Source organism: Paralichthys olivaceus, chromosome 18, assembly GCF_024713975.1.
Source record: "Paralichthys olivaceus isolate ysfri-2021 chromosome 18, ASM2471397v2, whole genome shotgun sequence".
NCBI lineage: Eukaryota > Metazoa > Chordata > Actinopteri > Pleuronectiformes > Paralichthyidae > Paralichthys > Paralichthys olivaceus.
Genome location: NC_091110.1, coordinates 8620417 through 8647378, shown reverse-complemented (window position 1 = coordinate 8647378; position 26962 = coordinate 8620417). Strand labels below are relative to the sequence as shown.

The 26962-nt window shown below is 39.6% G+C and overlaps 1 protein-coding gene across 2 annotated transcripts; it reads right to left on the bottom strand.

Moving 5' to 3' along the window:
- Positions 1 to 174: 174 nt before the first annotated feature.
- Positions 175 to 21318, bottom strand: LOC109626433 (lysosome membrane protein 2-like). 2 transcript variants are annotated; one of them, XM_020082388.2, is made up of 14 exons: positions 21108 to 21297; positions 19778 to 20420; positions 13327 to 13484; positions 11943 to 12090; positions 11615 to 11806; positions 11399 to 11490; positions 10760 to 10879; positions 6934 to 7112; positions 4377 to 4495; positions 3928 to 4001; positions 3756 to 3807; positions 3247 to 3399; positions 3040 to 3081; positions 175 to 2727 (listed from the first exon to the last, which is right to left on the bottom strand). In XM_020082388.2, exons 2-14 carry the CDS (start codon positions 19898 to 19900, stop codon positions 2617 to 2619), a joined length of 1563 nt encoding a protein of 520 aa, XP_019937947.2. In that variant the 5' UTR covers positions 19901 to 20420; positions 21108 to 21297; the 3' UTR covers positions 175 to 2616. The 2 variants fall into 2 exon arrangements, with proteins under 2 accessions (XP_019937947.2, XP_019937948.2); XM_020082389.2 differs by lacking the exon at positions 3040 to 3081 and having other exon boundaries at positions 19778 to 21318.
- Between the last annotated feature and the right edge of the window lie 5644 nt (positions 21319 to 26962).

Genomic DNA, 26962 nt, shown 5'->3' with positions numbered 1-26962 from the left:
TTAATATTAAGGGTAACACTAAATAATAATAATTAATTTATTTAAAATGTTTACAATTTTATTCAGCAGTGCAACTCGAACGATTCTGCAACATTCTCATATATTTCATGTCCCAGTTATATGTTAAAAAGCACTTAAATACAGAAATTATTAATAATATATCCAGAACACACATTTACTGAAACTACTTTTATTCCTCGTGTACACAGTAAAAACAGTATTAACAGTCAAAGCTTGAAAAAATGGCTGACAATCAGAATAATACATGATTTTTACGATTATTTCTGAAAGTACAATCTGAAATCAAAGTATGACACAAAAAGTGCTGTGTACAAACTGTACTCTGCTTTCTGAGTTTTGGTTTTTATCAGTGTAGCAAAAATATCCTTTTTACCACTACATTAATACTGTGTGTGTTTATTTAATCATCAAAATGATTGATTCAAGGTGTAAAAATTCTAATTCATTCAGTTTTATTATTGTGCATACTGTTAAGTGAATTAAAGTACACATCGAACACAAATAGTAAAATCACACGAGGAAGCAAAAAGTCTCTCAGTGAAAAATGTTATAGCTTCTCCACTATTGTTTGCAGCTGAAGTAACTTGCTCAGAAAATGTTTCAACTATAAAAATAAGCAGAAATAAACACGGACCTCATCACAGTTAACATGTAGGAACTCTGCAGCATTTTCTATGGCACCTGACGTGAGATATATTCCGAGTGAGACAGCTGCGTCTCTAAACGGCGATAAAGAGTTCGAGCAAAGTGCAGTTCGGCACTTTTACTACACAAAAGCTTTAAAAGATTCCAAGCACCATTTTTGTTTGGCTTGAAGAAATGATGTTCACTTGAGGGTAGATCAGTTGGTTCGATGTGGTGTGCTTTTTCACAGAATATGTGAAAACCATAAAGGCAAACGTGGCACAATAACACTGATTGTTTCCAAGGCACAGCTACAGCATTTCTTACTATTGAACAATCACAAGTTTTTGAGTTACTACTGCTGAACACATGAAAGCTCCTGCAGTCGTCATTACACAATAAAAGATAAAAAAAAAGGCTTGAGTGTCACATTCAGCACCAGAGATGCTAGTAATGCAACAACAACAGCATCATAAAAGCACATTTGAAATGATAATAAGCTGAATTACACTTAATATGGCAATGACAGTTAGTGTACACTACTGTCGTGTCACACATAAATTCAGAATCAGCCAGAAAGCCTGTAGTATTCAGGGCTCCAGATGATTGTTATATGGCACTAGGAGACATTTGTGAAGCTCTAACTTAAAATATCCTTCATTCAACACATTTCTACATTAACATTAACAAACACAAAGAGAAGGATGTCTTATTTTACAAATATTGAAGTATCCAAAATATACAGCGTTTTATCAGATATTCATTCCCGTCATTCAGTGAGAGGAATGTGAGCAGTTCAGGGCATCTTGCACTTTATATATACAAACACATGCCGCACTCCGAAGGGTTTTCAGGTACGACGACAACGAAGAGCACATGTATCCCTCGAAGTAGAACTCACATATAGAAAAATAATAAGAGCCAATAAAATGTTACCTTGAGGCTGAAATGCAAGTGAATGATAGTAATAGGGATTGATTTAAAAGAACACATGCTATATGTGTTTCTCCTTTCTCTTGCTGTGACAATATGGAAGCAGAGGACCCCTGAGAGTGAGGTATGATATCCAAAAAACACAAAACATTATGGATTTCATAACCCTGGTCCCAAATCACCCTCTATGCTCTTTTGTGTAGTAGTCGCTAATATCATTATAACATTTTGGCAAACAGAGAACAAGGTGAGGCTACAGCATGAAATATAATCATCCAACGTCTCAGGTTATAAAGGGCGTGTTTTGTTTGTTTAGAACAGAAGCAACTTGTCTGTTCTCCATCAGAACTGCATCCTAGACCATAGGCAGTTCTCTATGAGTAAAACTAAGTACATACAGCCCTGTGCGTATCAGACCATAGACTGCAGTTAAAGATGGATGACGTCACTTTCTCCCACTATCCAGAAATGAAGCAGAAATTTCATGGCTGAGAACAGCACTGTAGCAACTGGGGGTATAGAGCTGCGGTAGCACACACTCGACCAATAAGTCAGTCTCAGCTGTCAATCATAATGTTTCGACCTATTTTATAGCATCGAATAGCTCATTTAAACCAAACTCAACAGAAAAAAATTTGCTAAACAAAAACCAGCGTGATAAGAACTACTTAAAATGACAGAAACCAACTTTTTAGTTTGGTACATGTAACATCCACTAACATGGAGGAGGCAAGGATTTATGACCTACTCTGCAGCCAGCCACCAGGTGGCGATCAAGAAGCTCTGGCTTTGCTAATAGGGAGCTGTCATGTTGTCCATCTTTATATAAAGTCTATATTTGAGACTAAAGCTACCTTCTGCCCTGTTCCCCCGCCCTGCCCCGAAAGTAAAATAAACAGATTTCCAATTATTAAAACGATTTTGTCTTTTCCATGGTGGATATTTTTTGGCTCTGCATAAAACCCAAATCTCTATTTGTAATTCTGAAGATTGTCGATGTACACAGCTTCTCTCAAATCATCCCCTCCCTCCTTCCGCTCAGGCTTGTGGGTCAGCTTTAGGTGTCAAACCAATATACGTTCCGTTATTGGGATCATCCTTTTCCTTGTCGTTGACTGGAGAGTAAGAGGTGTCCTCGTCAGTAGAGGTCTGTAGTTTTAGATAGAGGATAACAAAAAGTATTCGAAAGATTAAGGATAAAAACAAAACAGCATTAAAAGTCTCATCTCACTTGAGCTTTGGAGATGATCAACAAAAGGTTTATGTCCTTGAACAAGTTTTTTACAGCACATTATGTTAAAATGTTAAAACCAGACACAATGTTTCCGAGAAGATGAAAGTCATCTTGCTGCATACTGTACACATTTAATTAAAGATGTACAAAGATACATAAGTGATACTTTAAGTAATACAAAAGTGTTAGTTAAATAAAATAAATATTATTGAGGCAAAGTAACTTACAGCATATTGAGCCTTGGTAAACACAATGCGCTTAACTTCATTCTGCACAGACACACACAGTGACAAATACACATGCACAGGGCCATTAGTGTGTGGTTAAAGCAACTGAACGAGTTACACTAAAATGAACACTTATTAATATTTATTAGAAACAAAGCCAGTAAAGTATAAGTCATTAGAGTGAAATGAGGTGAGGAGGTGTGGTACCTTCTGTCTGCGGGCGAGGACCAGGAGGACGATGAGGATTAAGAACATGAGGACACCCAGGCCCACGATCATGAGTGGGAAGTTGGACACTACATTGACAATACTCAGAAGCTTGTGTACTCTCGCCGCAGAAGCCTCGTCTATGACCACACTCTGTGTGTTAAAAGACAAGTCCACAGATTGTCATTAGGTAGGATAAGATTAGATAAGATCAGAAAATCCTTTATTGATCCCTATAGAGGAAATATGGTTATTACAGCAGGCCAAGTTCAGAATAAACACTGCTAGAAAAGAATGTAATAAAAATAAAATAGAATCAAATAGAAATATACATAAGTTTAAACAATTTAACACTAAGAAACAATCAGAATTACCACGCCGTGGTTATATGATTCCATCAACCACTGTAGTTCAATTCTACATACATTTTATTTCCAGACTTAATAAGGTAAACTGATAATGTCCCATCAGTTAGAGGACACTTAGCGGATTTGATGTTTCTTTCTTACCTCATTGAGGAACATGACAGGGAAGATTGTGTCGTTCAAGCCTCTTGTTTTCCTGTTGTGAGTGAAATGAGTGTGATGCCGTCATACATTAAACAGCTAAGACTCACACTTACAATACAGCAGCACTGGAGAGATAACAGTGCTCTGCTTGTGTTTGGGTGCAGATACTCACGGGAATCCAGTAATTCTGTTCATCAAGACGTTGATCTGAGCTCTCTTGTTTGCACGTACAATCACTCCAGTGGTCTGTGGGCAAATAAGAAACCGTGGGGTTAAACATGTGCAATACAACAGACTCACAACTCAGCCATCTTGCGCATTTGGAGTCTGCGCAATACCAATCATGGGATGGATCATGACCTATACTGCCACCAACAACCAGGTGGCGATCAAGACACTTTGGCTTCATTTTTGGGGACCTGTCATGTCGTCCATCTTTACATACAGTCTACGATCTTTAGAATAAAATAAGGATATTGATGACAACAACGCAGATGATGTAGTAGAGCTTCTATGCCACTAGAAGGTGTAGCAGTGCATCTAAATGCATGAACGTACTAATCTTTGCTGCAGAATTAAAAGCGCTCATGAGGCCGATCACCTGCGGCCCGCTGACCTTACCGGGTTGAGGTCCAGGAACGTTTGGTGATGCTGTCTCTGTGGGGACATCCCCTCGATGGCAGCCACATATTTATCATCCCCAAGGTAGAAGTGGGGAAAGGAGGCGACCACCGGGGCACCTGCGTGAGGAGGAGGGGGAATTCAGAGGAGAAACAATATCACATTGAAATAAACAAAGCATGAAAATGACATTCACGTAGTGTCGACTGTGACAAATTGCATACTTCATCCTCTGTGACACTTCTGCCCCATCTTTAATTACGGTTTGATGAGACATGAAAAAATGACTGTGACAGGAGGGACTGGAGCTGACTCCTCAGGGTACAAGCCATCAGTTTGGCTAATTCAAATATTAATTAGTGTACTTATGCCAACATACATATCATCACGTCACACCCAAACAATACTAAGATGACCTCTACGGTTCATCTGAAATGATTAATTATATCGTTAACAATATCAGTCTTAATTAATATGCTAAATGTAAAGCAAGGATCATCAGAACCTGTAGAAGTTTCTATATTATGCTTGTCTTGTTCAAAATGATATCAGTGTAAAGAATTTTGGTCTTCTAAGCTTTTTGAAGAACATAATGTACTTGAAGAAGGAACCCCCACCCCCACTGCGGTCCCGTCTTTCTACTTTGAATAACGTGGTATTGTTTACGCTCCTTCCGAGAGAGCGAGACACACACATACAGAGAGAGAGAGAGAGAGAGATAGAGAGAGATAGACGTCGCAACCCTTTTGAAAGGTGCACTGTTGATGGTATGATGCCAAAATGATTATCAACACATCACTTTCACTGTCAATTTTAATATAAGTCCAACAATAGAACTAAAAGGAAATGAAATTCCAATGGGATTATAGAGAGAGAAGATTGACAGCCTTAATCTACACAGTCTCAGGGAGAATAAACACTATGACGGAGCGACTCAAAATCCTCCCCTGTCCCTATCTGCCACCGACATTTTCATCAAGTTTCACGCTTCCTGCTGTTTCATGTAGGATCTTATCGGGTCCCTGGAGAGCCCTCAAAAAGAGTCCCCGGGATAAGATGACAAGATATAAACTGACCTTAATCTTGAGGACACGAGTTACCCTGTTACCTAGGGTCGGTCTTTCTCAATGGAAATAAACAATGGAACACAACCCCCGGCTATGTCAAAACATGAATTAATGACTTCTTGCTGAGTTCCTTCCACATATTGTCAACGGCAGACATTGTATTTCTACACCATCGTATTGGTCGCAATAAGCAACAGTGCGCTTGATGAAGACATTTTTGTTGAAGTTCAACCTCTGCATATTTTGGACTACGTAACTCTGATTGTCGTTGGTCCAACTTTGTGTGTGTGTGTGTGTGTGTGTGTGTGTGTGTCAGCAGCAACAGCAGGGTCAGACAGTGGCACAGTTACGAGGTGGTGGTGCTGGTGCTGTTGAAGTGGGGCAGAGGTGAGCGTTTTCCTGCTGCTGTGTTTGGCAACTGACGTTGGTCAAAAACATTGGACACCCGGAGTCACCTGAGAGGCTGTTCCTGTAACAACCTTCAAGGTCACCACAGTGCAAACACACACACGCACACATATTTGTATTGGTGCATTTAACAGCACCATTTATCATTGTGTTTATTCCTAAACACCTGAAAGCTGCACTTAATCTTCCTCACTCTTTAAATCCACCTTGTTTCTCTTGACTTATACAGGTTGGCGCTGTGATCATATTTTTGAATGAGTGTCCGCGCCTCTTTTTAACCCAATAAGCTCATGAATACTTATGTGAACTGCAGCCTTTGGTTTCCGCTTGTTTCATTATGCAATGAAAATCAGCTCGCACGCACAAATGCACCACGTCTGTTTTAATCTCTGTCAACGTTTTTTTCACGCTGTTCTGCAATGAGCAGTTTGCACTTGTCAATTTGACCTCAGGTTCAGAACAAAAACGAAATTTGACACAAGAAAATGAGATGTTACAACCTTCTCTTGATACCCAAACAAACAAAGTAAAACTACAAGGTAATAAAATACATACAAAAATAATAATCATTAAAGTATAAGTAGAAAACAAGTGCTGGTGCTGTTCTATGAGAGGGAACCTGAGGACAACTGGGAGGCACTGAGACAATGCCTGGTCATATTCAAGGACAGAATCAGGTGACAGGGCTTACTGCCCCCTCAGCTACCAGGCCAGTCATGGTCAGATGGCGCCTGAGGTGTGGAGAGAGCTGTGTCACATGGGTCATTTAGGGAGTATTAGCTGCACTGGTGAAAGTGGTAGAGGAAAACTAAAGGAGGACTTGGAAGAACTACTGAGTCTGTTCAAATCAAAAGTACAGAACAGAGCAACAAATATCTGAGATCTTAAGCAGCTTTCAAAGTAAAGTTGTGCTTCACTATAAAGGTCAAAATGAGAGTTTTGTGTAGGGTGCATGAGATAAGGGAGAAAGGAGAAGAGATAAATACTGAGTTGTGTCAGCACAGACTGTGTGTGTGAGGCATGTAGAAGGGTAAAAGTTGAGAGGAAGAGAGAGAAAATATTTTGCAGAAGCTGACATTTACCGTTCCGACAGGGGCTGACTTTAAGGAGGCCTGTTCCCAGGCACTCCTTAGGGGTGACACAGAAACCCTCATTGGCCGGGTTCTCCTCCTTGCTGGCCATGACAGAGCGTGGTGGTGTGAAGCGGTATGCTTGGATTCCCTTCACCTCCACTTCTTTTTCAAACTCCATGTAGATCGATCTGGAGACAGTTCAACAGTTAAAGATTAATTCCAATGTTTTACATGCTTTTATAGTCCTGCAGGAATTTTAATAGCAGGGACTATGATTACATGGAAAACAATAATCTGACTACAGACCTTATTCTGAATATGACATTATTCTGATTATAATGTTTACATGAGTTGCTAATAGAACATTCCATTCACTCTCTGAATTATTATTATCATTATTATTATGTTTAAAAATTAAGGATATGTGTATTTAGTTCATGATTTCATAATAAACATTTTATTTCCTGAACTTAACTTCCCTCTATAAAAATACTTTTACTCTGTTAACCTTTGCTCTTTTTTATTGTTACAAATTGTGAATCACAAGAAAGTGAACTTAAGCTCTGAACAAAACTCAGTCTCTCATTCAAAATGTATCACTGACTTTCAATAGAGAGAATGGATGATGTGTCCGGACTTCACCTCCATGTGGAAATCATGTTGGGGGGGTTCTAAATTCTAAAATACATAGTGGAATTAATGCATGGTGTGATTTTGACCTTCCTTTTGTACTGGGAGTGGAAATGCTATTTTTTTATTTATTTATTGTTTTTACAGCTCCAAACAGAATCCCATTGCTGTCAGCAGTTCAACCTTGTCCTGTATCTGCTGCTCTGCCCTGTTAAGGGAATCCCGACAATTCTCAGCGAGAACAAAGGGGCCTTTACAGCGTCTGCCAACTGGCCGGGAGGACTCGGCCCTTAGCTACGCAGCCCACCAATTGTGCAACAATACTGTACAGACCTTTCCCTTGACCTTCACTGGAGAAGCCAATTGAAAAGACTGATGTGTTTCTTCACCAGTGCAGGACTGAGAGCCCCTGCTTTGTGCTGCCAGGCATGAGAGACTTACAATGTCAGGTAATGTCAGAAAAACGAGGCACAAACATGCTTCTTTTGGACGTAAATCACTTCAGTGTGTAGGCTCAGCAGATGACGTGAGATATTTCTACGACAGATGCAAGGGGACATGGGGAGATGTCATGTTGTATGAGTAATATCTACAGTTGTTTGCTTTAGAAGAAGCACAGTGATCTTTGTTGTTGTGACTGATTTCAATTGTATGCATGAAACCTTGTTTTTAGCTTTATTATTGGTTTTATTTAATTTCATTCTTAATTTATTGTATTTGCATGTCCAGGGTCCACGTTGAGTTGATGCCCTGTCAACATGAATGGGGATATTTTCAAAAACAACGGTTTCTGTGTATCTGTGTATATCATGTTAAATGGAGCATCAACGTCACAGATTACTTTGCATGTGCCCAGTGTTGCTCTGTGTAATGAGCATGGGCCAGAAACAACAACAATGGCGTCTATAAGTCAGTTTCTCTACGCTTGGTTCGCAATGTGAGGTCGGGTTCTTCTCTAATGTTTGCAAATCATTTATCGCCACCTACTAGCCCGGCATTCTCATTTGAACATTTTGAATCGTTTTTTTCGACCTTGTCTGGATGGAGATATTTAGTAAAAAATGTCTGAGTCTGTGCTGTTTGTTTTGGTTTACTTTTTTTTTAAATGACAGAATAAAATCATGCTTCTGTTTTATTGTTGATTTATTGTGCCGCATATTTTTGAGACTAAAGATCAGGCCTTCAAGAAAGATTAACGTGTGGCAAAAGGCAAGTTGGTATTAGAGCGATGACACCTGCCTGCAATAAGTCAAAATCTTGAGGTTTTTGTGTCTCAGCTGTCAGTAACAGGGTCACAGATGGGAATTCTTCTTGCACCTTATGTGTCCTGCAGATCAGTCCCAGATGTCAAATTTAAACACATGTTTCAACGCTGCTCTTACTGACTGAAAACCCATGTGTCGAGCTGAGTGTGTGTGAGAGTTGAGCACACATGACTTCATTGAACACTTCCTCTTCGTATAATGGTCAAACGTAAAGAGAAGAGGGAGGCTGCCTTCTATCTTTAGTCACAATAACACCAGAAGCAGTGATGAAGCCACCAGATGATGGAGAAGTAGGTGAAAGGATTCTGCAAACATTTGGGAGAGGGATTTTTGACACCAGTCCAATCAGAGTCAAAGGCTACAACCATGTCAGTCCAGTGGATTCTTTCCATGCTAAAACAAAGATGTCCACAGGGAGCTATTTTATTGAGGTCAAGGTTATTTTGTAAATTTAAAGCTCTCATCATGTGCAGAAACCTCAGTAAAGCCTGCACATTTATTTCAAAACAGCTCAACTACCCAAAGAAAGTATTCATCAGTTAGTTGTCGTGTGATACACTCTTTAAAATTCCAGCTTCCAAGATATCCCGATTCTCAGACCCTCCATACGATCCACTTTAAATCTAACTGTCCTCATGAGTATTAGGGCTGAGCCTGAGTGGGAGAAGTAATTCTGAGACGTTACTTCCCCATTGGAACAGCTGGGTGGACACATTTAGGCCACTTTACGAGAAAAACATAATGAAAATAGTGTGTTCATCATAATCATCTGCAGCTTCTCTTTCCCTTGACTTCCCATGCACTTCAATTGTTGTTAGCAACTGTAATTTTAACTCCCACTATTTTTTTTCTGTGAGCCTCTCCATTCTGTGTTTACTGGAAATTGACATCTTTCAAATAGATCTTATAATATAGGCAGAAAAGCTTCTGTGAGAAAACAGAGGTCACCTGTGGAGCTGTTTGTAAGTGAGCAGGATATTATGACTAGAATCCATGGGATCCAAAGCCTGTGAACATACCATAGCTGATATGAAAGCTCCCGCCCCGCTCTGTGGGGGGCTGAGTCCAACATTTTTTAAGTTTAGGTCATGTACCAGATATAGGCATCACTTCAGAACTTTAGGCCATGAGGTCACAGTGGGACAAACACAATGCAAGTGGAAACACTAGAGCTCGATCAATGGCCTATATGAGATTTGTACAGATCTATTTATATTGTGTATATTTATTAATATGCACCGATATTTATATAACTTTTATTTTACAGACAAAATTGAAAAATGTGTCAGCTATTGGAAATAGTTTATTATTATCATTATTCATGTTTTAGATGTTTACAATGATCAATCCAAACTTTACAAAGATGCAGAAAGAATGAGACTTCAAGTTCTATATATTTGTTCTATATATGTGCATGTATTTGTGTTTTGATGATGAAAATAAATGGCTAATTTTTTAAAATGCATATATCCCAAAAATCCATACAGTCTACGGGCTGGACAGTAATATTAATGGATAATCTTTATGTAGAAATATTATTGTAATATAATACTGTACTAATATTAATGCCAGAATGCTGACATGCTGATGTTTAGTAGGTTATTATTTACTATGTTCCATTTGCTAATTAACACAAAACAGCACAGTTAACCTACAGGATTGAGTCATAAATCAAAGTAGGGGAAAAACCTTTAATTAGGCCTGCTGGTGGCGCTAGAGGAAAAGTCCAAGCGTCCCCAAAGTCATTGAGATGTATCCACTGTACATCATGTATATCTGAACCAAATTTCATGAACCAAAGTGGCAGCCCGGCTGACTGACCAACCAATATTGCCATTCTTGAATCTGTATCGCTCACGTGGCAAGAACAGTTTAGATTTACCCAGATGTCTTCAATGTTAAAGTGGTATCAGTTAAGACACTGTGGTGCTGAAGCGTACCTGCAGAGGTCTGGGGTGAAGATGTAAATACGCTCATTCTTATCCAGCAGGGGATGGAAAGCACTTCCATCAGATCCATTGATGCTGTTGCTTTGGTCACTTTTCCAGAACGTCAGCGTGCTGCATTTTAAAAATTGCATCAATAGGATTTTTATGCAGAGAAAAAAGCATAAAGGTAACACAGAGTATCTCTCTACGGACACAGATGAAATGCTTCTGGGAATCATATGCTATCTATAAAGCAGCGATAGATTTTTATAAAGGGAAAAATTAAAACTCCCTCTTATCAACCCCACCTTAATGACAGCACATTACTTTGTTTTGCTGATGAAATGTTTATTTATCTCAAAGTCACAGTAGGAGCAGGAAAGATAATTGCTGCAGGGGAACTCAAGCTGGGGGAAACTGAGGCGATAAAACGGGTTAGCACAAGGTCACTAAAAAAGCCATTATTAAGGCATTCCAAGTATCAGGATGTCCTGCCCTGTAGTCTGTGCTACCAGCGGACATGAAAACACAAAACAACAGACTCAGCTGTTACTGGCAAAAAGCAGCAGATTTGAGTGATGTTTTTAATCCAAAAGTTAGTGACGTATCGTCAGCAGGGATTGTGTTTGTGTGAGGCTGCGATATTTCTACCTTTGACCTTTCCACGTTTGGACCCGGCCATAATCCATGTAATTCTGCTCCCCGGTGTGGTAGACAAACTCCCCGTCGTTACTTCCATTTTTCTAGATCAATCCAAACATTTAAGACTAAATGATAAATAATACATCTTTTTTTCTTTGTAAACCATGAAAAAAAATCCAGCTGGGGTTGATCAGCTGTTATTATTATTCGTGTAGGTGCACATGCCTTGTGCATGAGGCCAAAGATCTTCCCCACTTCAGGTGTGGTGGAACTGATGCGGGCCAGCAGGGGATCTTCGTAGCCCCACAGCAACTCATCCACGGTGCGAGTGGTAAAGAGGCCACTCTTATAGGTATTCATCCAGACGGACACCATGGACGATTTCCAGAAACTCCCCTTCACTTTGTTCATCACGGCCTAGAGACAGGAAACGGAGCAGAGTGGTGCAGTAGACGATGCAGGGTGGGGTGGGATTAAGGAAACAAAATGCAGAAGGAACGCTCTCCACTTTCCCCCACTTCAACTTTCCTGTTTGTTTAAGTTCAAGACTCACCCACACCGGGATGTTGACAGTGGTGATGTGATCCACAGCGGGATCACCGACCGACCTCTCCTGCAGGAACACAAAGCTTTTGGTGTTGTACGCGGACACCATTGTGCCATTCTCCACCATGCTCACATTGTCCTTGTACCTGTACTCCCTGTGCAAGGAGACACAAGACGAGACATAAGATTAATAAATTGCTCCTCTCACAGAGCAATTAAAAGCAATTTAGGTTAAAGTCACAGGCTCATTTCTTCACACAGCAATTTTCAATACAACACCCATGTGAGATGAGGTAACAGACATTCGCAGAGGTCGATTATTAAGACATATAATGGGGCTGCTTCGGGGGTGACCCTTGATATTTGTTTAAGGGTTCATGTAGATCTATAAGAGAGGATTTAAAATGGCTAATTTACATCATGTATTTGTTTCATCATCACTTGAGCCAGTTGTATCTAAGGAGACAGTGTCATGCTGAGGTGATGTACGAAGGTTTTATTTACATTATGTGATAATTAGTGATGTTGACAACAATGCACCCACTGACTGTGTCCACTTTCTAATTAATTTATATATATAGAAATACATAAAAAATTAATATAGAAAAATATGAACATAAATAAAGACAAAAATACATTAACCAATTAATAAAAGCGTACATAAATAAATAAATGTAAATAATCAACTTTGATTAAAAACTATATTTATTTAAATATTTATATATAAAATATATAAATGTACATATCAGCAACCTTTATATGTTGCAGTTTTTTTCCCCTGTCTGAATTTCTTACTATTTTTCTTTTTTTTCCCACTGCGGTGTTGAGGCCGGGGATCCGGGGTGGCTGTACTACTTAAGTTGGTTTTTGTTATTTGCTCTGTAACCTCAAAACCTATAAATAAAGTATCTAAGATTCACATGACACACAAAACAGAACGTGGGAACATACCACAAATACACAGCTGTCTGATCTGATTTTGACCCAACAGATGCAAGTGTGGAGGCAAAAGAAGCAGTAGCTGAGTAGCAGAAGCAGATGTTCCTGCTTTGGAGCTCAACTATTGTCTACTCTGCAAAAGTTTGTGGTGCGCAGTGTTGCAGATATGATTCAAACCCAAAGACAAAAGAAAAAAGCAACACGGTGGGATTCGGGACCATGGATCATGCCGGAAATTTCGTAAACCAATTTCTTTTTTAAATTTTCTTTGAGGCATTTTATTTCTTGGACAGGATCCCCAAGGTAACAGTGATATTGGAAGCTGACCTGCGAAGATCATCGCCTCCCAAAAAATACAACCACTGATATTTGACGGCATGTTATAGATTCAAAAGAGACACATGACCCGGGGGAAACTTGTGCGTGTGCAGTGATGAGCTCTCACATCCTACCTGTATGTGTAGGGTCCAACCTGTTTGACCTCTGGCTTGGCCCCGTTCAGGAACTCATCCGCATTGGTCACGTTGAAGAAGAAGAACTCCATGTAGACGGGAGGGGGAGGAGTTTTCCATGACTCAAACACACGGCTGCCCTCAACCAAAACAATCTCCTGTTGAGGCACAAAGAGCAAATCTTAGTGAAAATCCGTGCATGTTTAATTCAGGTACATTAACATGGATCAACTTGTGTTTTCATCCATGTTTGTTTGAAAGTAAGCAGGTTTTCTAACTAACAGATTTATATTTTGCGAAAATTCCATTGATTTACTAGGGAATAATTGATGGAAAAGAAAACCTGAAATGTTGGATGGGAGTATAAAGCAGATGTAAAAAACAATGTCAATTTAAGGTCCAAATATGATTTTTGTATCAGGTTAGTAACAATGGCACTGAGGAGTTTTTCTTACATCACATGGGAAAAAACATTTTACTATCTACAACAGAATACATTTAACACCTTTGAAAAAGAAATCTGAAACATTTTAATTCATTTTGTAGGTTAGAACTGACTTTTGCATTTTTCAAGGCATTTGTATTGTTACTTATAAGCGATGGTGTGTTTTTTTTGGGAAAAAAAGTGCAAAAAGCTTCACTAACAGCAAACACATGGTTTGAGTTTCCACAGTCTGTTCCGAGTAAAAACAAGCCAGAGAACAAAAACATCCTTGGGGGGTCATGGAGGGAAGAGGCTGTCTGAGCTCAAGACAAGCGTATTGGCTGCACACATGAATGGTATTAGGGGGAGACCCTTCCACAGTGGCATTGTGGTTACCACTCAGTGGTTGCCACTGACAATGGGCTGCATTGGAGGGGGGGGGGGGGCTGACAGATCATGTGATGTCGAGAGCTGCGTGCCCACTGGCTGCACGGGACTGCAACCTTAATCATCTGAGCCACATTCCTCAGCACCGGGCCTTATGAGGCCCCTATAGTGAAGCACAGGCACATACTTATAATATCCTGCTTCATTACACATTATGTCTCCACAGATATCACCACCTCTGGACAACGACGCCTTGAATCAACTGCAGGAATCTTTAGAGACTCTGGAAAACAGGGAGTGAGGGACGCAGGAAGGGGGCAAGATTATTAGTGTTTGCAACAAGACACATGAGGAAGAAATCTGGCGTTGGCCTAATTGTGTCAGATTTGTGTTGAAAGCAAGTCTTCTGCATGAAACAAGCCCCTGAAAAACAGCCAACCAATGAGTGCCATCATCTCAGGGCGCAGGACCCCTCCTCCTCCAGGGTCCCTCATACTTATTCAGAGACAAAAGTTTAGCTGAGTAGTCACGGACAATGAAGCTGTCACCTTAGATAGAGGAAGGGACGGCGTGGTCTTTCTTTGTCATCCTTTTTATGCTTTGGACTGCTAATATGGCAACCCGCCCAGCATCCTGCGTGAAACCCCGCGTGGAAAACAGGAACACAGAAACCCTCTCATCTCAACGCTTACACCACTCCCCACATGAAAACACATGTAGCAGGTGAATAAACAAATACAATATGCTACCGCTTTGATGTGGAGACGGGCTAACACATGGACGTGAATAACACTGGGAACAGCAAGAGGCTATTCTTCAAATCCTCCGGTCTTGGTGCACAGGCTTTGCATTCTCGAAATGGGTTTGTCTCGATAACAACAGTTTGATCCAGAATGAAAAACAAAGATGAAGATAGTTAGCATTACACTTGCTAAACATCAGCTAAGTGGTGTAAACAAATCAACCAGCATGCTGTGCGGTTGTAGCAACTAAAAGATGGACGACGTGACAGCTTCCAGAAAGTTAGGTCAAATTATCTTAACGCCCTCTGGTGGCTGGCTGCAGTGTAGCTCATAAATCAGTACCAGATGGGACACGAATAAAAAATCCAAAATCAATACAATTTGACGCTATTAACAAATTTGAAGTGTTTTTTGCTCACATTTATTTTTCTTCTTAAGAGCCTACACGCTTACTGGGGAAAAGAAATTGACATCAAGCCAAGCAATATTTCACAATTTCTTAATTACCCAGAGCATCTTTTTGTGTATTATGTTCTGCAAAAACGTTTTCATGTTCATGGACATCGTATAAGCTGATACCAATATACTGTAGCTGTGATAGGTCAACATGGACCAACCAATACACAAGTTGGACTCTAGTGTGTTTATTACTTCATCTTTTAACTGTGGCCTGTCTGGCTAAATACTTTAGTCTAAACTCACTTTTAAAAACCTAATAATGTTTAGTCCAAGCTAAAACTCTGAACGAGACTTTGCAGACGACCAGCGAGGGGCAACGACCCACCACGTCTCGTCTGCATGTAAATATGACCAAATTCCTATTCGGGGACAAGTCGTTTTTCACCATCACCTCATCAGCAGGTCATTGCATACTGACCCTTGACTCACATGGAAGCTGAGCGGCTGCCAATCCAGACACTTTCCCAATAAACTGAGCTGTGTGAAAGAGGCTTAGCACACAAAGACGGTCTGCTGCAGGGAGGGTATTCACAGGGTGAGATCCTTCACGCTGATGCAACCGGGGTAAGGCGGTAACTTGATACGGCTGAAACATATCACACTGCAAAGACCGATCATAGCTAAGTGTACCTGCATGGTAGCCCAGTGCTTGTGTCTCACACCCTTACAAACTGTATATTTTACGGTTTTTCTTTCTACTCAAAATGGACTTTGACAAGATGTTTTTAAAAACAGTTTATCTGTCTGATCATGTAATAAATACTCTTGAGAGGCAGAAACAACCTTCCCAAATCGGTACTTGACATATAGATCTTGTTTCCCTGACCCTGTACATTTAAACTATGTGGGAACAGTCGAGCTCATACCTCCACCAAGGCCCATCGGTCCTCTTACATTTAATGAGGCTGCACCAAATTTCAAACACTCATATCATCATATCAAGAATTATTTCCTGTGAAATCTGTGAAAATATCATCTTACAATGTTAAAGACAGTGAAAACAAATTCCTGGTCTGGATCCATCACAAAATTTACATGGTTCTTCCCTGATCCAGACCACATCCTACCACCAGGTTTCACAGTAATCTGTCCAGTAGTTTTTACACAATCCTGCTAACTAATAGACTAACAAAATAATGAGAAGGGCACTCAGAGATCACACAACTCCACCAAGGTCCAACAGTCATTAGATCAACAGATCTGGATCTGTATTTGGATCTGCACCACATTGCACACACTTATAATTATCAACATGCCTGAAAATGCCAAACACGGTGTCATAATGTTAAAGAAAGTTTAAAAAAAAGGGTTTCCTGGATCTACCCCGATCCGAATCCGTACTAAAATTTAATGTGTTCCGCCCTGACCCAAACCACATCCTTTCAGCAAGTTTTGTGGTAATCCGTCCAGGTATTTCTGCATAATCCTGCTAACTAACAAACAAAGATATGAAAACATAATCTATGTAATTAGCAAGTAGGCTAATGAGACTGAAGAATTTGTTAACCAGCTCGTGTAATACGCACTGACTAGTTTGCGACTGGAGAGCCTCACGTAAATGTGAGGGCATGGTCCTACATGTCTGTCAAAGTATAAACTGCAGCAATGATAAAAACAACCACACATCTCGGTTACATACACAATACAAAGACTGTGTGTCTGTGTGGCAGTGTGTACTGCTGCCTCAACCCCTGTCACAACCCCTGCATGAAATTCAACAGCATGACATGTTTAAACAGTGGAACTGAAGGCACCCCCCCCCGACCTCAACTCTTGTTTTGTTGTCCAGAAGCAACAGGCTGCATGTTTTTTTGAGAGGACTTTTCACAAACTTAGCCACACATGTCAAGCCGTTCAGGCTAAAGTCTTTAAGTGAACAGTAAAATGTTCTCTCTGTAACTGATAATCCTAGAGTTATATGTAAATAAATATGTAAAGTAATGACGTGAACAAGATAAGCAAACAAACATCAACCCTCACCACAAATCCCTTGTACTGACAATTTAGAAGGTTTTCTATTTTCTCCATTTCCTTAAACATCTCTATAAATCAGGTTTTCTTAAAATCGCTGTGTTCTCTGCATTAGGACCAACTCCCTGCACAGGAAGAGCTTTCCGGACTTCTAAAGTCAATAATAAGCCTCTGATAAAAGCCATTTGAGACCTGCAGGTTTGATATGAAAATAAGGATGAAGGTGTGCCATATGATAATATTGAATATGGGCCAACGATGCATGTTTTTTTACCATTTATCAAAGTAAAGTGAACCTTCTGGGAGCGCTTTGAACTTCAACATCTAAAAACTGGAACTCCAGGAAGCCTCTAAATTGAAATTTACAATGATTAGTTTTACAATAATAATAATAAGCTTAACTTTTATAGCCCCTTTTAAAATTCAGTTACAAAGTGCTTTACAAGCAATAAAAAATTTAATTAAAGTGATAAATGAAATTAAAATAAAACAATAAGAAACAAACTTGTAGTAACTAGTGTGAATGAAGAACAATACAAAGTGAACAGAAGTGTCACATGTTTATTGATGCTGAGCAAATGATGGGGGAAAAAAGAACTACAACAGATGTTTGCTTTTTAATGACTGAAAATGTGTTGTGGTTCATTCATTCCTGCACCTCTGCAATTAATGATCGAGCAACTGAGAGCTGCAGGATAACACCGAGCTGAGCCCAACGAGAAAAGAGTGTGACCTGCATGAGAGCGCTGATGATTACAAATTTAAATGTCCATTTCTCATCAGGTTAAGTCACATCCACCGCTCCTCCTCCTCCAAACCGAAGAATGTGAAGCACCAGCAAATCTGAAGACCACAACTGAATCACATCACCCACGTGTCATCAACCATCACCAAAGCTCTTGAATTGGCAGCAATTCTTTCAAAGTTAACATCTTCGTCAACTTCCTCTGCGTGCTCATCACGTTTTTTTTGTTGTGAACACGTCCACTCATTTTCTGGGAAATTTCAAAAAATCTTCCTGCTGTGTTCTCACACAGACTGACTCATATATTTTCTGGACATTTTACAAGGGAAACTTCCAGAAAAATGTCCAGACTTCAGTGCGTATCTCAATTCAAATTCAAAAGACTTTATTGTCATTGCACAGTCGTACTTCGTACTAGCACAACGAAATTGTGGAAAAAAAAAATTCACAGTGGAATCCAATGCTCAGAAGATCCTGACGACTGTAGGTAGTCTTTGCCAAACATGTGGTAGTGTTTTCACACACGTACACAAACACAAACAGTAAACAAAATACAGAGACTGGGGAGCTGTGAGCAGGAGAAGTTTTCTAAATCCTGCCATAGCCTGACTTAAGTCAAACTACATCTTTGCTATACATTACAGTGATGTAGACGAAAACTCCCCATGAGTTCAGGAACTCATTAATTTTCTTGTCATGCTGCACAGTGCCGGTCACTGAATGCTTAACCTCTCATCCTCCATCTGAGGGAGTTTTAGGTTCTGGTATAGGAAGCAACACCCTGTCAAGTTTAAGAACAAGTCACAACCGTCACAACACACACAGTTGCAGAGCTGCAACAAGATAATTCATCATGATGACCTCAAAGTTTGTTTCGCTGCTGCAATTCATCTCGATTAGTCTGTTTGGAACCATAACACTGAGTAGAGCAAAAACATTTTACTGATTAATTCATCTCCACAAAATAATCAATTGTTTTGAATATTTTGATCAATTTTCTCAGTTATTTGTCAAAAGAAAATAGCAAAATGGGAACATTTTCAGCGATTTTGTTGAACAAAACAGGTCGTCATCTCCAGCTCTACAAAGCCAGGGGCATGTTTCCATAAATCTTTACAACGTTTCATCAATTAATCGACTGACTGACTGATCAATAGTGAAGACTCCTGGAGAGATCTTACGTCTCTGTATTCTAGTGAGTGTTAGTGGTTTGCACTGAATACAGCCCCACACCTCCAGCTTACTTTGCAAACAGTACAGGGTGAAACTGGGTGAGGAACATTGTGCAAACCTTTTCAGTGCCACCGTCTGATAAGGCAACATTTGTAAATACAACATAATATAAAATGTTTGGGTTTCCAGGTTGATGAAAGTCCTGCTCCTGCATGACACTCGAGCCTATTTTTAAATACCAAAATGATGGTCTATTGTAGAACCCAATTTGGTGACTGACTTTGCTGATAAAGGCTTATTAACATTTATAACTGGTACAACATTTGGAGGTTTTGAACTTAGTTTAAGATTCAGCTCAATATTAGTTTTATGCTTTGATGACTAAACCATTCACTGAAAAGAAATCCATCATCCTCAGCAGACTCTCTACCCGCTCACTCAACTTGTTCTCACTTCACTGAAAGAGCGGATGCATGTGAGTAGTCCCACGTGCTGCACTGCGCACATGATGAAGACGTGAGGGTGAACTTTGCTGGTTTGTTTGTTTACCTTCTTGAGTCGGTTGTGCATCAGCGTGCGGAAAGACTGCAACACAAACAGGCCGATGCCGATGACCAGCAGTCCGGCGCAGGTGATGCCCACCGCGTAGATCGCGCACGATCTCCGCGTCATGGTCGCAGGTGCTGCCACAGACCCTCAGAGGATGGATGAGCAGTTTTTCTTCAGTCTTCAGACACAGATCCGAGAAAGCTGTGAATGAACAGCTCGGATATTGGTTCAGTCACCTGCTGCTGCTCCCCCTCTTTAGTTCGAATAAAGTTTCTCAGTGTTGTCAATGCAGCTTTAAAAGAAAAGTGCCAACGGGAGTTGTTTGTGTAGTCTCCGGGCTGCGTGTGTTTACTCGTGGTTAATCATGAAGCTGTGCACCACGCGGTCCCTTCACTCCGTCTCGAGCGACACCCAGAGAGCGCGCTGTATTTGTAGCGGTCCTGAGGACGACCCCTCCTCATTGGTCCAGACAGTGTGCCGAGGGACGGGCGTGGTGGGGGCAGGGTGGGTTACTCATGTGGGGGTTATTATGGGATATTAAAGCGCCTGCAGCAGCAACTTTATGCGTGACCAAAACTTCAGCACACTACACATACAGTAGGACCATGGTCTGGTGCAAACAAGAGAATTTTCTGTTTTCCAACTAAACAAAAAGTGAGAGAAAGAAGAACTGTGGATGACGTCTTGACTGAGAAGGCGGAACCAGCTTTGCTTATACACTGAGTTATACACTTGTACACGCTGAGTGGGAAATGTATACGTGTTTTTAGTCACAGATATACATGTGGGCAACATCTGGTTGGTGACAGCTCACTCTCTTTGGCTATTGTAGATTTATGCTTAGTATTGTGTCAAGGTCAATCATAAATATCAAACAGGAACCTCTATCTATCTATCTATCTATCTATCTATCTATCTATCTATCTATCTATCTATCTATCTATCTATCTATCTATCTATCTATCTCACTCAAGACAGGCTCAAGTTCAGTTTTGAGGTATTTCCATTGTCTGCTACTATATACTGCACCTCAGAAAAACTGCTGGTTACCTTAAAAGCTTGTAAAATATAAAACCTAGTGAAGAGGTCAAGTAACATAATCGGACAATCTGATCTTGTCAGTTGTCAGTTGATAGGAAGTTAAGTCAACACGCTGCTGGCGCTGGCGTTTCTGTACTACTTCTGCACTTGTTGGTGTACAGAATGTGAAACAACACAACCCTGAGGTGATCCAGTGGAAACACACAACACGTCAGACATGGTGTCATAAACCCTGAGACACTGCTACCTGCCCACAGTCAACAACTATCAGAAACATTATTGCACGTACCCATCTTAAAATGTGACCATCCCTTTTCTTGTACACACTGATCATGGCAAGATCCCTTTACTTACACTACTGTAATGCAAGTGGTGTGGGACAAAATCCACAGTCTCTCTCTGAAGGTCTTTTTAAAGTTCTTCCAAAGCTAACATAATGATCGAGCTGTCAGAGTAAGGCGAATCAAGCCACTATCTTCACAGTCTTTGCACATAGTTACAACTTCCTCTTTGTGTTAGTGCTGCTCTGAGGGAGGGACTTCCCCAACCCCTTTTCAGCAGTTATGTCAAATCAGTTATGATGCAACAATGCAAAATATGAATACAATCATTCTTGTTTTATTTCAGTTTTTGGTCTCCACCAACTCCTGAGGGAAGTATCTGGGACTTAAACATTGGTGCATCGCTCTTTGCATAAAATGAACTAAAAGAGTAAAGTTCTCGACTGGGAACAGGCATAATTGTGCCTATATGGTGCTTTTGCAGCTCTTTTCCACCATTCAAAGCACTCTGCAGTGCACCCAGTCATACACACAGTCATTCAGTGCTTTAATAGTTCTGTATCTTGCCCAAGGACTGGGCATTGAACTACCGCACCTTTGACCTCCTAAGCCACAGCCACTTAAGCTTAACTATGAGGTTAACTGGTGGCCTTGAATACATGTGAACCCATCCTTAAATATTGCCTATTATTAGCAGAATCTCTACATTTAGGAAACATCCCTCTTTGTGGCAACAGATCACACAATCATAAACTGTGCAATTGTGTCTTTTTGTGTCTTCTTGGTTGTTTTGGATGTGTCTTTAGTCCATTTGAACTTGTGTGTTGTCAGTGGTTTATTTGCATTTCCATACATTCTTTTATGGTCCCTTTGTCAATACACATCGTCGCTTCCACTGTTTCAGTGAAGGCGAACCCAGAACACCAGACAGAGGCATTGTGGCCTCTATCTAATGTCCTGGCCTCTTTAATCCTTTGTACAGGACATTGAAAGGTGATATATAAATAAAATGTAACTTTCTTACATAATTACCTGCTTACTATGATCTCAGGAAAACCTTTGCTGCTCACACTTTCAATGCTCTGTACTACATTCATAGCAAAACAAATCGTGTGGCTGGTTTGTTTGAACACTTTCAAAAGAACAATTGTGTTTACTCATTGTTAATCTACAGCTTCCTCAAGCAAACCCAGAGAGAGTTTAGTCTAACACCCACAGTAACTTTCAGAATGCAAATAATACTGCTTCAATACGGCTAAACACAGACAAAATATAGGTTTCCTACCTACCGTAACTTCAAAGATGAACTCCATTGAAGAACAAAATCAAATGCTCTTTTCATCTGCTGTCCTAATTTTTTTAAATAAATAGGCTATAGGAAATATGCCTATTGTCTCATGATGTGCCCCTGTTGTTTGCATTCCATAGGCGTTTGTAGCCTAGAAGTCCACAAACAGCTGTCTGTAGACACCATGCTTATGTCACATAACATAACAGGAAAACGCAATCAGTTGGAGTTGCCATTGTGTAAGGAAACAGTAATAGGATATATACACATACAGTTAAACCACCTCAAAAAGTCGTTTTTGTGGAGGGTCTTTGTTGGATTCAATGAGTCTAAATATTTCACTGGTAATATACACTTCACTTTGCTGTGCTCTTGTGGAGAGTGATGTTGAACAACCACAGCCGGCCATAGCCTTTACGGGGGCCTGAGCAGAATTTGATTTGGGGCCCCCCACCGCCTCCGTACAACCAACACTATTGACCATTGTCAATGCTTGATCATTCACACACTGTAAATCTAACACGCTCCTTGTCAATTTTATTAGTTGTAGCTGTGTTGCTTATACCAATGTCCAAATGAGTCTTTCATTACTTTAATGGTACAAGCAATTACTCTCGCTCTATACCAACAGTTATAAAAAACATTAAGTAGATGAAATAAAAATTGCCCCTTTTAATAAAGATCCAATGGTTATACTTGTTTAGTGAAAGCAGTGAGCTTGTTGTGAGCTGGCATTTGAATTTGTGTTCAGGGCACAACCAGCGTGCTTTAATTAATCCACGACTCTGCCTTAGAAAATAATAATAATAATAGTGTAACCCAGGATATTTTGTGTAGTTAACCCAGTTACAGATGTTCCTTATAATGCATCGCCTCGCTATTAGTAGTTTTGTAGCTTCCTAAAGCTCCTGTTTTTGTGGGGCATTGCAAGGGCTCTTGGGGGCCCCCAGGCAGTCACATGTGCTACAGATTCTTAAAGATAACACTCTATGAAAGGTGAAGAGGATTATTGTACAGTAGGCATGGTATAACATCTTTTTATCATGTTTATGCAGAAGTTTGAGTCGAACTAAAAATAAAATTCCACGCCCCACCATCCAGTTACTAGTTATCCTGATAGACAAGTTGGATCAGCCCCGTTTGTTTGTTTACTGCCTCAAACGAATTTTATTATTCTGTTAAATAAGGATAAAAAATAAAGAAAATATCAAAAGAAAGAGAAAATACTATGTATAACAAGCTCAGTCATTTCTCCTGAGGTAACGGTTGGTCCATTCATGCACATGTAGGTTTTTGTGCTATCTCGTTTGTTACCCCTCAATGTGTATGACTTGATAAGTTGTGTACACGCAGGCGTTTTGGCCTTGGATCTCACCGGGGCTGAACCACAGCAAAGTTAAGTATCCGGGTGCGATGCCAAGGTAAGAATAGCTCATTTACTCATGTGGGAGGGTTTGAGGAAAATATGTTTATAACACAGGCTTTCCTTATGTACACATTAGCAGCTGTTAGGTAAACATGGTCCTGGATAGTACAGTATAACTTAGGGGAACTTCCTAATGAGTTGGCTCACTGATTTTGATTTTTATCTTTGAGATAGGTGTGTGTATTGTAAATCTGATGTTAAATTTGAAGTGTATTGTGTAACTCGATGGATTAACACAATGTTGTGTTAATCCGCCCGATATATTTCCTAGTAAATGATAAATGTTTGACGTTTTTGTGGAATTGGCTGAAAGGTCAATAAATCCTACCAACTGCATTTCATCCAATGGGCAGAATGAATATCAATACAAAAAGTCATGAGCTGATCAAAAGAGCAAGATTGCCGTCTCTGGAGCAATGCTGCTGGCGTGGCCAACAAACAAAGCGTTCTTTAGTCCCATGTGGCGCCACCACGCATGGTAAAAGCTGAACATTTTGAATTATGCTACTGTATGCAAGAAATGTCAGCAGCAATTGTAAGTTTAGAGCAGACCATGATAATACTGCTGCTACTGTTACTGATCGTTCTCTTGTGACCCTTCACTCCACTGCTTTACTAAAATTAAGATGGTAATCTACGTTTATCCTGTCGTTCAGGTGATATAAAAATCTAGAGTGTACTAGATCTGAGAACAATCTATCAGATTAAGATGTGCAGAAGAAGCAGAATGGTTTGTACTGAAACACTTGTCATGGTGTCAAGAGAGAACATCCCTAGCGTGAAAGTCACAATAACAAAAATGATCTGGTCTCGTCCTTAATTTAGTGTCTTTGGAACGAAACCACGCAGCTCCCTAACGATTATTAGCCCTTGAGAGTCTGCTGAAGTCGGAAACTGGAACCTTTCAACAGGAAGCTGAGACTTACATTTTAACAACCTGTCTTACACAGAGTTCCAGTTTAACTTCCACAGTTCTGTCAAACAATCTGACATGCAACAGTTAACCTGCCAATCAAGTTTTGTTTATTTTTTAAATGAGCGGCAACATTGAATGTGTGGATGAAATAATTAGAATAAACATCACAGGGATATTTGTATTTGAAAATTTTACATCTTTTCCCCGAAAGTAGAAGCAATATTTGTTGGATATATCTTAGTCTCGCAATTTTATTGTCGTAAATTCAAGTTTGATCTCTACACTCATGCAGTCGTGTCTTATGCATTGAGATTATAAATGATATTACTTTGATGTCATGTGTTAAATATCCTACATCACCCCTGTTTAGCTCTGAGACCCTGATTGTCCCGTGTACAGGATGTATCATGTCCTTTTCCACAGCAGGGATGTTTATCACACTTCCTTATGTTTTGCCACGTAGTGTGAGGATACAGGATCGGAAACATTGGCGGACTACACAGCACCACCGCAAACAAAGGCGACACTTGTTTAACAGGATGATACCGACCTTTTTTCTCATGTAACAAAGGTTTAATTAACCCAATTTAATAAAGTTATGAGAAAATTGGGGAAACAATTAAATAATTACTTTTACTTTTTAAAAGTGAACTTCTATTTCATTGAATATTTGGTTTTGTATGTTCAGAATCTGAATTTATTTTTTCTCAAGGTGACCTTTGTCCCAACTTGGCCGACATGATAGCGATCACATCTGGCACCATTGTTACAAGTTGTCTGCATTTCCAATTAAATATGTTCTAGGGCCTGTTCTTTATTTACTTTATGGATAAACAATTGTTTTGTTTAGACAATAACTTATCAAAGTCATCTGCTGATTTAATAGTAGTTCTAATAATAGCAATCACAGCAACAACAATATTAATATACTGTGTCATTAGTCAGCTTGACTGTACAGAAATATAAACATACATTTCCAATATCTAATTGATATAATGATTCTATTGTTCTGTGACTTGATAATAATGTTTCTGATATAATTTGAAGAGGAAAAAAAGATACTGGTAAAAAAGTCTAGTAGTAGTCTAATAAACATTATTTTCTTAATAAGCACATTTGACATTTGAACAACTTTTGTGAAATCTGGCTGTTGCACAACCAGCATGTCCCAGATCATCATTGTGCAAAAGTTTAAAACATAATTAAGCTGCAAGAAAAAGATCAATGTACAAAATGAGTGAAACTATCGCCACATTTTGAACACCTCTCTTTTACGATGTTGTTTTCCTCACCATCAAGGACAGATTTATGTTGGTCACCAATGACAATAGACAATCAGAGCACATCCTGAGCTCCACCCCAAGGACGCCAAGGTAGATTTTCTTTAAGAACGACAAAACACATGAAAACAATAGATAGCGTGCTTATTATCAGCCTTCAGACAAAGATTTAAATCATACATTAATTTCCTAACAATACCTGGGATTTAGGGAGAGTGTTTGTTTCAAAAGGATGCACCTCAATGAATGGTCTGTATTTCCTCTAACAGGTCAATATTACACACTTGTCCATGGCTGCAGGTGAGCTTTCTTCACTTAGGTGTGAACTAAGGTTTATGACAAACTATAACTCAATGAAAGTGTATGTTGGCTTTTACTGCAGGGTGTGACGGCATAAACTAGAGGTATCAATTTAGTTTCACTGTAGATTATTGTAAATGTTGCAGGAGCATTTAACCTTTGTTTTGCCTTCATTGGAGAGAGAGAAAAATGCTGTGACATTTATCTAACAGCTGTAATTCTGATAAAGATTTTTAAAAAATCAATGTGATGTTAATATTTTAACAAATGGAAAAATAATCCAATATTTCAGAAAAGGTTCGGGTAATCTGTGTCAGAGAGATATTAATCATGTCATGATCCTTCTGATTTATTTTGTGACCCTTTGGAAGGACTCAACCCTTCAGAATGTGTAGTTATATTTTGCTACATTAAGTTGATTTTACTTTAAAGTGAATGTAACACGTTGTTTTTTGGCACTTTTACTCTAGAATCTGTGAACTTCCACCACTGTTATTAGTTTTTGGTCTCATGGCAAGGCTGCAGGAAAAGGTTTCAAAAATGTCAAGTATCCATAGCAAACTGAGTGAAAACCAGTAATCTGTGGTGGATTCATTATTATTATTATTTAAGTTGGCCATGAGGCACACATTGCTCCTTAATGCAGTAGGAAA